The sequence below is a fragment of the Geotrypetes seraphini genome, chromosome 17 (assembly GCF_902459505.1).
Source record: "Geotrypetes seraphini chromosome 17, aGeoSer1.1, whole genome shotgun sequence".
In the NCBI taxonomy this organism is placed as follows: domain Eukaryota; kingdom Metazoa; phylum Chordata; class Amphibia; order Gymnophiona; family Dermophiidae; genus Geotrypetes; species Geotrypetes seraphini.
In genome coordinates, this window is record NC_047100.1 from 7,720,146 (window position 1) to 7,733,257 (window position 13,112).

Consider the following 13,112-nt stretch of genomic DNA (forward strand, 5'->3'; position numbering starts at 1 on the left):
GGGTTCCACCAAAGAGATTCCACAAGGAAAACAGCAAAAGAAACTGTGGAATTGCTGATCCTGTCAGAAGTAATTGCTGCTTTTTATGGGGACGGGAGGGGATAGAGGTAATTCCTTGCGGGGATGGGTGGGGACGGAGAGGATCCTGGTGGGGACGGGCGGGGATGGGTGGGATTTCTGTCCCCATGCAACTCTCTAGCCTGGAGTAGCTGAGAAATGAAAATACTGGTTATATTTGGTTTCCCAGCTGGAGCTTTTTGAATCTGAACATTATCCAAGTATAGCATAAAAAGCTTTTTTGCCTCTTTAGATGACTTGCTTGCTTCTTGGGTTGTCGCAATCCTTTGTGGTCTTGTACCTAAGACCCCCTTTTATTAAAGTGTGATGCCAGTTTTTAGCACGGGGAACCGCGCTGAATGCCCTGCGCTGCTCCCGATTTATTCAGAAGGCGCACCAGAGCTCATAGTCAATGTGTTTTGCCTCCGGCTGCATACAGAAGGGCAGTTTTGCTGTGATTCGATCAGGGTCCTGGTCATCTTGACATAACACCCAGGGAAGTGTGAAGAAGCAAACAAGGCCTCTGCACCCAAGCTAATAACAAAATGATCAATAACTGCCAACAAGTCATCACTAAAAAATATTTATCATTTGCATTGGAACTCCAGTCCTTTTGCGACTAAATCCCAATAAATAAACGGTGTAAGGCATTTTAGTCTTCATCACTCGGGGACCTGCTGGATTAAACTCGGCACGTCAAAGGTTATTCCCTTATTTTTATTCAGTTAAAGTCTCATAAAATGACATATTGTCAGAAGAGAAGCTGATAAAACAGTAGAAACTGGCAACTGTTCCATTGCAGATGACTTTGCTTCCCACAGCTTTATCATGCTTCCATCCTTAAGTTTAAAAACCAAAATGTTTACAGTCATACGGAGCGCAAAGGAATCTGTTTCTCTTTAAACAAACTGCTGTCAGCCACGGACACATCCCCTGTCATTATTGAATAAATGTAAGCTTTTCAGATGGCCCAAACTTTTAATTACAGTACTTCTGAGCAACATAGAGCAAGCGTTCTCTGCATGGACACAGTCATTTTCTTACACATGCCCCAGGGTAGATGAATGAATGCAAAGCCAAGGTTAACTACTTTCTGACATTGTACATAATGGGAATAAGGTTTCTTTATGCTGATGGTATGATTTTAAGTTCATTTAGAGTTTCAAGTGGAGCTTTCTGAGGCTCTTTTTCTTCCATTTAAATAGAATTCTGAATGAGTGATTCACAAATTTTGTGTAAAGCCAATTAGAGGCTGAAGGGGGGAGCAGCTGCCGAGGATGCAAACTCTTGTGGGAGTTAAAAATGATTGAAATGCAAGTATGGGCTGGTAGTGGATGATAAGACAGGAAATGGGCCTCTATCCTTTTACCATGCAGGCTGGAGGGAAGAAGGGAGGGAGCAAAACAAGACTGGGATTAGGGTGGAAGAGCAAGAAGCAGAAATAAGGGAGAGGACACGGTGGTGCAAATATAGCCGCCTGTTCCACTACCTAGTTATCACTCTCTGTGGGTGTATAATAGGGCCTGCATCTCAGGAAGATGAACTTCAGTTCAGACCTCACCTTTAGTAGAAGTTGAAATTGAGCTCAGGGTTTCTAGATTGACTGTATTGTGCATTGAACATTGCTCTGAGCTGCATACCCCCCCCCCCCCCCTTTTGACCTTACATAGCTTTATCTGTGCTCCACTGTTTTCTTGGCCTCCCCGCTCAATCTCTCAATTTTGTCTGTTTTTCTATTTTACAGAAGGAAAGATTTATGCACTGGGCGGGATGGGTGCAGATACGTCTCCTCAGGCTCTCGTTAGAGTATATGAACCAGCTAAGGACCACTGGCAGCCTCTTCCCTCCATGCCCACACCACGCTACGGGGCATCAACATTCTTGCGAGAAAATAAAATCTACGTTTTGGGTAAGTTGCTTGCTACCTGGTGCTGAAAGACCAGTGAAAGTAGCACAAATCTAGCTAGCCTGCCTGCCTATATACTCTTATGTTTTGCAAATTGAGGTCTAAGGGAAAATCAAGAATAGTAGGGCAGCGGCTCTTCCAATCCATGTACATTCATGTGCATGAAACAGAGCAGTTAGGGCCTGATTCTCAAAACGGTGTCCCAATTGCAGGCGGCGGACTAATTGGGACAAACTTTTTTTAAAAATTGATGCAGTAAACGATGCTTATAATGTAGGTGTCGTTTGTGCACATGCGGAGGCAACTAGGCACGCCTACGGATGCCTAAGGCCAGCGTAGCCACGGCTTATGATGGAAGTGGCCTTAGGCGTCTATAGGCATGCCTAGGCGCTTCCGCAGATGCCTTAAATATAGGCCTGTAAAATGCTGGCCTACATTTAAGGGGCTTGTACAAAAAATAGACATGATTCTGGACCCGGTGCCTACCGGTGATTGACATGCAGTAGGTGCCCGTATTGTAGACATCTACTGCGTCAGGCATCATTTCCAGAATCAGGCCCTAGGGTACAATTCTATAAAGTGTGTTAAAAGTTAGGTGCCAAAAATATATCTATGTAGGACTAGGGGCATTTAATGAAACTATTAAGTAGTAGATTTAAATCAAACAGGATTTGAAAATATTTCTCCACTCGACGTGTAATTAAAACCTGGAATTTGTTGTCAGAGAATGTGGTGACAGCAGTTAGCTTAATAGGGTTTAAAAAAAGTGGTTTGGATAATTTCCTAAAAGAGAAGTCCATAAGCGTGATACGACTACTGCAATATCATATACCTATCCTGCCCCGCCACCATGATAAAACAACTACAAACACAGCCCTCAGACTGATCTACTCACTGAAGAAGTTCTACCACATCACTGCCGCATACCAAGACACTGATTACCGATACAAGCAAGAATATTTTTAAAATTCTACTGCATGCTCTTCAAAACCCTACATGGCAATGGACTATCCTACCTGAACACTCGTCTAACTCAAACAACTTTTCCAGACCAAGGAGAATTCAGACACCCTTCACCTACCCTCCAATCAAAGGCATTCAGCGTAAAAAAAAAAAAATACACGACAGACTACTCACCACGCAAGCAGCGAAACTAGACAGCGACATCTCCGATCTACTGATTTCAGCTCCAAACTACAGAACCTTCAAGAGGGAAATAAAAACCAGGTTGTTCAAGAAAATAGCTCAAGACAAACTCCTGATAACAACCAATTATCCTCACTCCATCACCAGACACCAAATATTACAACCAATAACTTCCCTGTAAACTTCTAGAAATGACCAGAATCTCTTCCTTTTCTAATCCGCCTAGAACCGCAAGGTATTGGCAGAATAAAAAAAACTAATGTAATACAATAAGCTATTGATTTGGGAAATCCTAGGATAAGCAACATAAAATCTTGGGTTTAGGCCAGGTACTAGTGATCTGGATTGGCCACCGTGAGAATGGGTTACTGGGCTTGATGGACCATTGAGGCTAGTCTTATGTTCTTATGCAGGGTGCAATTTATACATGTAAGTTATAGAATCATTTGAGCAATAGGGCTGAGAATTTACACTGGTTCTATTCTTATAATCTGTTTTCCTCTTTTGGGATCTTGCCAGGTACTTGTGACCTGGGTTGGTCACTGTTGGAAACAGGATACTGGGTTTGATGGAACTGAGGTCTGTCCCAGTATGGCAGCTCTTATGTTCTACGATAGCATTCTGTGGCGGCATCTGGGCATCCAGTTTCCATTATAGAATAGAGAGCAAGTTGGCATTTGAGCACCAACACTTAGGTGCCATCACTTGTGCCATGTAAAAGGCAGGTGCGGTTGTTAGTGCCTAAATGTTGTCCCTCTGTCAAAAATTACAGAGTAGGGGACACTCGATGAAGTTACAGGGTAATACTTTTAAAACCAATAGGAGGAAATATTTTTTTGACTCAAGAGAATAGTTAAGCTCTGGAACATGTTGCTAGAGGGTGGTGGTAATAGCTTATAGCGTAGCTGGTTTTAAGAAAGGTTTGGACATGTTCCTGGAGGAAAAGTCCACAGTCTGTTATTGAGAAAGAAACGAGGGAAGCCACTGCTTGCCCTGTATTGGTAGCATGGAATATTGCTACTCCTTGGGTTTTGGCCAGGTACTAGGGACCTGGATTAGCCACCATGACGACAGGCTACTGGGCTTGATGGACCATTGAGGCTATTCTTATGTTCTTATGTTTTAACTTACAGTATTCTATAAGTTTCTTGTGTTTGTGACCCATGTCCTGCCCACTTGTGTGTCCCCTTGAAGTTACATGCTAAAGCACTTAGACACTACCTATCAGAGATGCATGTAACTTAGGATTACCATATTTTGTTTTTTTAAATTATTTTATAATTCTTTATTTCTTTATTTTATAATTTTTGACAATCTCGGTGAAAACACTGGAAAAAAATATCATGTAAAACAAAATATGTCCATACTTGGATAGTAAATCAGGGTTACCATATTTTGTACAGAAAAAAAGAGGACATATGTCCCCACCCCATTCTGCCCCCAGCCCCTCCCCATTCCGCCTCAGACCCCTCCCCCCCACAACCTCATCTCCTCTTCTTCCCGGAGCTCGGGGTCGCGTCTGGAAAGCCTCCTAGCATGTGCGGATATTATGCGTCACATCCGTGCACGTTCGGAGGCCCTCCAGACATGGCCCCGAGCTCTGGCAGAGTGCCAGGTTTTCTGAAATCCATTCAGACATCTCCAGGTAAATTCGGAGATCTGGTAACCCTAATGTAACTGCTGTTTACACCTAACTTGTGGTGCACCATATAGAATTAGGGGATAGTCATAAGTGTTTTTGTTATTGGATGACTGGGTAATAAGTTGATTGGATGTGGCATTCTGTTTCAGCTGAAATATAACATGACTACCGTACTATGTTTTGGTCTTGTTCAATAACGAATAATTTTCACAAACTTCACTGAACTAATGCATTGTAAAGTGGCCCTTGAGAGGGGTGGGCTTGTATAGCTATGTTGTTCATACACGATTCTGAGAACCATCTCCTGCAGCATTGTTAACATCACACTGCAGTTGGTTTGCAACATATCATTATAAATCACGCGAGCCAGGTGACAGCCTAGAGCATGAGGATCAGTTGCCGTACATCTGGGATACTGTCACCCACGTAATTACTTCCTGAAGATGCCATTATTAACTACACACTCAACAGTCTTAGTAACTATTAAAATGATGCTTTGAAACTAGATATACACTGCCACTCAAGTGTGCGCGCTCAGTCAAGAACTGGATACGACGCTTTTGTCTCGATTAGATTCACAGCCCAATCCATGCAGAAATGGTCTCGGTTTCTGCTCTGTAAATTGTCAGGTGACGCCAATTCCCTTTCTCCACAGAGCTCTAGATCAAACGCAGAATCACCCAGGCCTGGTTTATGTTAACAGTTGTCCCCCAAGCAAAGAAGACCTGACACTTACCGTATTTTCGCGGATATAACGCGCACCTGTGTAAAACGCGCACAGGGGTATAGCGCGCAGAAATCACGATGATATGTACCAAAACTTTTCTATACCGCGCTCAGGCATATAACGCGCATGATGCCCGATGCTCCTTTCGCCCGCCCTGACTTTCCGTGCGCTGTCCCGACTCTCCGTTCACCCCCCCTGACTTCCGTGCACTGTCCCCCCTTGAAGTCCTGTCCCCCCTTGAAGGTCTGTCCCCATCCTGAAAGCCTGATGCCCCCCCCCGACGTCCGATACATCCCCCCCCCCCGGCAGCACCACTCGCACCCTCACCCCGAAGGACCGCCGACTCCCCAACAATATCGGGCCAGGAGGGAGCCCAAACCCTCCTGGCCACGGCGACCCCCTAACCCCACCCCGCACTACATTACGGGCAGGAGGGATCCCAGGCCCTCCTGCCCTCGACGCAAACCCCCCTCCCTCCAACGACCGCCCCCCCCCCAAGAACCTCCGACCGCCCCCCCAGCCGACCCGCGACCCCCCTGGCCGACCCCCACGACCCCCCCACCCCCCTTCCCCGTACCTTTGGAAGTTGGCCGGACAGACGGGAGCCAAACCCGCCTGTCCGGCAGGCAGCCAACGAAGGAATGAGGCCGGATTGGCCCATCCGTCCTAAAGCTCCGCCTACTGGTGGGGCCTAAGGCGCGTGGGCCAATCAGAATAGGCCCTGGAGCCTTAGGTCCCACCTGGGGGCGCGGCCTGAGGCACATGGGCCAAACCCGACCATGTGTCTCAGGCCGCGCCCCCAGGTGGGACCTAAGGCTCCAGGGCCTATTCTGATTGGCCCACGCGCCTTAGGCCCCACCAGTAGGCGGAGCTTTAGGACGGATGGGCCAATCCGGCCTCATTCCTTCGTTGGCTGCCTGCCGGACAGGCGGGTTTGGCTCCCGTCTGTCCGGCCAACTTCCAAAGGTACGGGGAAGGGGGGTGGGGGGGTCGTGGGGGTCGGCCAGGGGGGTCGCGGGTCGGCTGGGGGGGCGGTCGGAGGTTCTTGGGGGGGGGCGGTCGTTGGAGGGAGGGGGGTTTGCGTCGAGGGCAGGAGGGCCTGGGATCCCTCCTGCCCGTAATGTAGTGCGGGGTGGGGTTAGGGGGTCGCCGTGGCCAGGAGGGTTTGGGCTCCCTTCTGGCCCAACTACACAAAGGTACGGGGAAGGCGGGTGGGGGTGTCGTGGGGGTCGGCCAGGGGGGTCGCGGGTCGGCGGGGGGACGGGCGGAGGTTCTTGGGGGGGGGCGGCCGTGGGGGGGCGGGGGTTTGCGTCGAGGGCAGGAGGGCCTGGGATCCCTCCTGCCCGTAATGTAGTGCGGGGTGGGGGTAGGGGGTCGCCGTGGCCAGGAGGGTTTGGGCTCCCTCCTGGCCCGATATTGTCGGGAAGTCGGCGGTCCTTCGGGGGGGGGGGGGGATGTATCGGACGTCGGGGAGTCGGCCGGGCAAGAGGGCTTGGGCTCCCTCTTGCTCCGATCGTGGATGCGGGTGCGTGTGGGAGCGCGTGCGAGCGGTCGTTCGGGGTGGGGGTGCGAGCGGTCCTGCTGGGGGGGTGAATCGGGCGTCGGGCGGGGTGGGAACTATGTTTAAAAACTTTTCTATACCGCGCTCGGGCATATAACGCGCGAGGGGTATGCGCGGTAGGTAAAATCGCGTATAACGCGCGCGTTATATCCGCGAAAATACGGTATTTATTGATTTAAAAAGCTTTGTTAACCGCCTGGAGTCGCAGCGGTTTCCATATAAAAATTCTATAAGACAAATAATACGTATCACTCTTAAAAACAATATCAAAACACATAAGAAATAAAACTTACAGATTCTTCAATAACATATAAGATTCCATGTGCCCAAAATACCCAAACATTTTCAGGAAAGACAAATCAAAAGTATGCGTCTACAAAACAATTTGGTTTGCAGCATCTTCTTAAAGCTATAACGATCTGCACGTAATCTTGGCCAGTAAGCTGATTCCAATATGACATCCCAGCAATAGAAAACATTTGAAGTTGAGCTGCCACATATCTTACATTGTCAGCTGTCAGTGCTACCAGTTTCCTGCCCCCCTCGGAACGTAATGCTCTAGGAGGTTTATAAACTTCCCAGAGGAGCTGAAACCAATATACAATCTGATGTACCAATGATAACACTTTGAATTGAATTCTTTGCTCAATCGGTAGCCAGTGCAAACTTTTCAATGTGGGGGTTATATGTGCTGTCCTCACAACTAGAGAATTGTGCAGGGACAGAAATCCCACCCATCCCCGCCTGTCCCCGTCAGGATCCTCTCCGTCCCCACCCATCCCCGCAAGGAATTACCTCCATCCCCGCCTATCCCCATAAAAAGCAGCAATTACTTCTGACAGGATCATCAGTTCCACAGTTTCTTTTGTGTTTGCACTGCTGTTTTCCTTGTGGAATCTCTTTGGTGGACCCCTTTTTTTGGTTTCTGTTCAGGAAATTAACTTATAAACCCCCTCTTTTACTAAGGCTGACGTGTCCATTATATTATATGGACAAACCTTGCTTCCAAAGCCTTCCATTCCCGTTGGCCAGAGGGGGGTCCCCGTGGGAGTCCCGTGAGTTAGAGGGGGATTCCCGCGGGATTCCCACGATCCCCGTTCTCATGCAGACCTCTACTCACAACCCCATTTATCATCCTAGCTGAAGAATTCATAAAGCAGCTTTGTCTTAGCCAGGCCCAAAAACAAGGAATTACAGTAGTCCAATCTTGAAAAATCATGACCAGTCTGTGTACATGTAACATGTGCTCTTTCCAGGACAGACATATTTGGTGATTTTGTGCAGCACACTGGATCCAACAGCACTTTAGTATACAAAAAGAACCGCTTTTCAGAAGTGACCCCCCTCTCCTAGTGGTTTTCCCTCCCTCTTCCCACCATTTATTTTTATTTTATTTAAAGATGTAATTATAAACTTTCCTTTCCCCCTCTCCCTCAAAATCGCGTATGTCAATGTAGTTGTCTATTTTATGTCCAACCTTTTATTTTACCCCATTCTTAAATTTATTTTACCGTTTTTAGCCAGATACATGTTGATGGCCAGTATATTAAAATGTAAATAAACTTGGAAACTTAGATATCGATCAGAAACAGCATCTAGGCTCACAGGTGGTCAGGTCGTACCATATTTGTTTGCAGAATAATTACACACACTTGTCTTGCTGAGTTAAGTTGCATACCTACTTTAACTGCCTGGAATTCAGGGACAGTGAAGTCAGCTGGCATACGTCTTAAAGTCAATTTTTATGCCATGACCCCTGGCAAATATAGGGCTGTGTAGTGAAAACCTTTCAATTACGCCACAGGGCTTCAGCTAAGATTGCAAAGTCCCTGGGGCATACGTGTTAATCTTTTTGCAAAGGTTGGCTCATCAGAAACTAGGGATGGCAACAGCAGGGTTTCCTGAAAGTTGTTAAAGATACATAAATTGAGTAAAAAGAAAGCAGGGAAACCCCCTGCAGCTTTCCTCCTCTTCTCCTGCTCAGGTATTTCAGGTGTCAACTGGATCCCAAATAGTTTCTCTGGCTTCTGTTGTTCTGCTGTATGGCTTTTGTGCTAACTTGTAGGCATTGGACTACAAATATCATTGTGATGTGAAGATTTAATCACAATATTTTAAGAATACTTTTGCACAGAATTTAAAAATTCAAAAAGACGTTGCATACAAGTTATTAAAAGTAAAATAAAAATTAGATAAAGAAGAAAATAAAATAAAACAATTGCCACCTCTTGCGTCATTGGTATGGATAGCCGAGATCCTTTTTTCCTTTTACAAAAAAACAAACTCATGGCATGCATTGTTTTCTTAGCTAGGTACTTTTGGTAGGAACCAAAGGTGAGGAAACCCAGGCCCTGAGGCTCCTTCCCCCCCTCAACCCCCCATGGCTAGCCCACTGGCCAGAACCTTACTTTTTGGATAGTCCTTCTTTTTGACATATTAGACTGGAAAAGTATCAGGCAACTCCTTCTATGGTTGAGGGATCAACTTGATGGAATGCAGTAACGGCAGTTGTTCTTTTTACCATCATTACTGTCTTTCTGTTAACAGTTAAAAGCTTCTCTTTTTCAGCAAACAATATCTATGGATTGATTTGGTGCATCTTTAATTGAGTTTAGTATGCCACACTGATTTCCAGCAGATGTTTTGGCAGTTTTTTGGTTTGTTTACTGTATATTTTAATGCTGGCTACATTTTAATTGAATTGTGTATGTTTTATGGTAAGCCCCCCAGATTTGTAGATGTATAGGATGTAAAATTTATAAGTAATTAAACATAAATCAGTCAATTTTCAGCTAGTGGCAGTGGGTATTTTTTAAACACTGAGGGGCTGATTCTATAAATGGAACACTTGGGCATTGTTTACAGAATCACGGCTAACGGTGCCTATGTAAAAACTTAGGTGCCTGAAATGTAGGGGAGGGGTTTAAAGGCCTATATTTCAGGTGCCTACATTTCTGGAGAATTGGGCTTATTAGTGCCTAAGTCACACTCTGCCCATAGAAACACCCACTTAGACATCAGGCGCCTATCTTTCTTAGAATAGGATAGACGCCTATCATCCAGTTAAATTTTTTTTCGCAGTTATTGAGCCTATTAAGGATATTATATCAATTAAGTTAGGCGCCCTTTAGAGAATCTGGCCCTGACTGTTGCTGGCTTAATTAGGCCCAGATAATGCCAGTGCCCAGATATAGCTCGGCATTGAATAAAGTATTGAGCTCTCACTGGACGTGTGTTGGTTGCAAGGAGTTGCACTTCCTCCTCCATATTCATGGGGGTTGGGGCAGAGCCAGCCCGTGAATATTGAAAAATCTAGTAACCCTACCCATTCTTATAATTTATTTGTCTTCCTTTTCTCCCACTTGGTTGTACATTTTGTTGGGCAATAGTTTCCTTTCTGAGAGGTAACGGATTCATGGTCGAAAAGAAAAGGCCTTTTCTCACTATGCTTATTGTTTTTGCAGGGGGCAGGCAAGGCAAGCTTCCTGTAACCGCTTTTGAGGCCTTTGATCTGGAAGTGAAAAGTTGGACCCGATTTCCCAGCATCCCGAGTCGGCGTGCCTTTGCAAGCTGTGCTATGATGGAGAACTGGTTCTTCAGCCTGGGGGGCCTACAGCAGCCTGGACCCCACAATTTCTACTCCAGACCTCACTTTGTCAATACAGTGGAGGTGTTTGATTCTGAGCAAGGTGAGTTGAGTGGACCTTATTCAGGTGTACTGTTTACCATTTCATTCCAGTTTCACGACGTTTATTCATATTTGCACAAGCACACATTTGAGCAGAACACATTTTCAGTGGGAGAGGCCAAGCCAATTTCTGGTCCTGCCCCCATTGGCACACCTCATTCTGCTGTATGTGCACACACGTTTCTCTGAAAGATGTAGTGGATGTGAGAACATTTTGACATGTGTGTGTTATCATGTGCACCGTATGTATGTGTTCACACAAATGTATCTGTACATTTTGGAGTGAGACAGCAATAAGGCAAACAGTCTACTAGATCCAATGAGGAAACAAGCAAAGAAGAAGACCTTGCAAAGAACAGTAGTCTTTATTGAAACTTAAAAGTTCCTAGAAATAAAAATAGTTGCCTGACATGGCCACATTTTGCCTATATCCGGCTGCATCAGGGGCAACCCAAATGCTTCATCAGAGTAAATCAAAACAAGCCAATCAGGTTGGACAATCGGTTTTTCAATGTACCTGGAATTCATTGCCAGAGAATATGGTGAAATGAATTAGCTTAGCAGGGTTGAAAAAAGGTTTGGATAATTTTTTAAAAGAGAAGTCCATAGGCCATTATTGAGATGGCTTGGGGAAATCCACTGTTTATTCCTAGGATAAGAAGCATAAAATCTGTTTTACTACTTGGGATCTATTTAGATTCTTGGGACCTGGGCTGGCCACTGTTGGAAACAGGATAAACTAAACTAAACCTTGGGTTTATATACCGCACCATCTCCACGAATGCGGAGCTCGGCACGGTTTACAGGAAGAAAGATGCTATCGGCTTTGGGGCTGTTACTGCGGCTTTGTAGAAGAGGGGGAAAGAGGTGTAAAAGTAAGTATCTAAGTTTCAAGTTTATTTAAGTTTTAATATACCACGCATTCAAATTCTGAGCGGTGAAAAAGAAAATATAAAAAATGGGGGATATGTTACATTGTCGGACATAAAATACAATACGGTAAGATTGTTATAGGGAAGGGGGTAGAACTACAATATCTTGATAGGGAAGAAAGAAGGTGAATCACATTAGGAACGAGAGGTGGGCGGACAAGTTAAAATTGTTGTGCCTTAAGATATAATACTATAGGCATCACTGAATAAAAAAGTTTTAAGATTGGTTTTAAATTTAGTCAGTGAGGTTTCATGACAAAGGTACGATGGAAGGGCATTCCAGAGAGTGGGAGCTGTTACTGGGAAAATGGCTTTTCGCATGGTGTCATACATTTATACGCTTCAGAGAGGGAATGATTAAAAGACAGATGCCGAAAGGAGACAGGCAGACAGAGATAAGAAGTGCAATACTGCATTAGATGAAAGATCCCTGGAGCCCCTGCATCCTATCTGTGACTAATAGACGAGCACGGGCAGAGGAGTGAAGCATGGAAAGCTCTGTGGGCGGGCAGACCGATGGATGCTAAATGAGAGGCAGAAACATTTGCCTCTGTCCACAAATAATGGCTTCTCAATCGTGCCTGTGCAGGATCAGATTCGCTGCCGGTAACTGCATTTTATCAAACACTGATTACAGATAACTCCGCTTTTACCACAGGACCAACACAGAGTCAATGCATAAAGGAATAGCATGGAAACCGTACTTATTACAGCTCAGCTACTGCCTCGAAGTAGAGAAATGGATATTTATTGAGTGTATATGAAAAATGAGAGCACTTGGTTATCGATTGCATTAACACAAGTCATATAAGAATTGCTGCTGCTGGGTCAGACCAGTGGTCCATCATGCCCAGCAGTCTGCTCACGTGGTGACCCTTTGGTCAAAGACCAGCGCCCTAACTGAGACTAGCCTTACCAACATACTACCATGGGTAGGAAATAGAAGATGCAGGGGACTGAGAGAAGGTGCTATGTTAAGGGCAAGGAGTGTATATAAAATCCCCAAAAGTGGGGATGGAACAGCGCACAACAACCAGGGATATATGCTCTCAATCAAGTCTCAACGATGAAAGATTCTTCCGAAAACACTTTACACCAATAAAGTGTTTTTGGAGAAATTGTTCATCATTGAGAGATTATTGTTTTTGTGTGCTGTCCCAGCCTCACTTTTTGGAGATTTTGTTTGTTTTTCATGGGGTTTTGTTTCCTTGATTTTGTGCGGACAAAGGAGTGTAACTTCCTTTCCAGTGCCATATCCAACATCTCTTTCTCACTGTCTACCATCTCTCTCTCTCCCTGCCTTGTGCCCTGGATCAAACCTCTCTTTTCCCCTCCATGCAGCATCTCTCCCTTCCTTCTCCGCCATTATCATGTGCAACATTTCTTTCTTTCTGCCCATGTGCCATCTCTCTCTGCCCTTCACACTGTGTCTAACATTTCTCCCTCTCTCTTC

At 45.4% G+C, this 13,112-nt stretch overlaps 1 protein-coding gene across 2 annotated transcripts in view; it reads left to right on the forward strand.

Moving 5' to 3' along the window:
- The window catches only part of KLHDC8B (kelch domain containing 8B), an 80,932-nt gene that overhangs the window by 31,137 nt on the left and 36,683 nt on the right, over positions 1–13,112 (forward strand). For both annotated transcript variants that reach the window (XM_033926127.1, XM_033926126.1), the window contains exons 3-4: positions 1,802–1,966; positions 10,504–10,728. In XM_033926127.1, the coding sequence (XP_033782018.1) occupies positions 1,802–1,966; positions 10,504–10,728 (390 nt within the window). The remainder of the gene's footprint in view (positions 1–1,801; positions 1,967–10,503; positions 10,729–13,112) is intronic.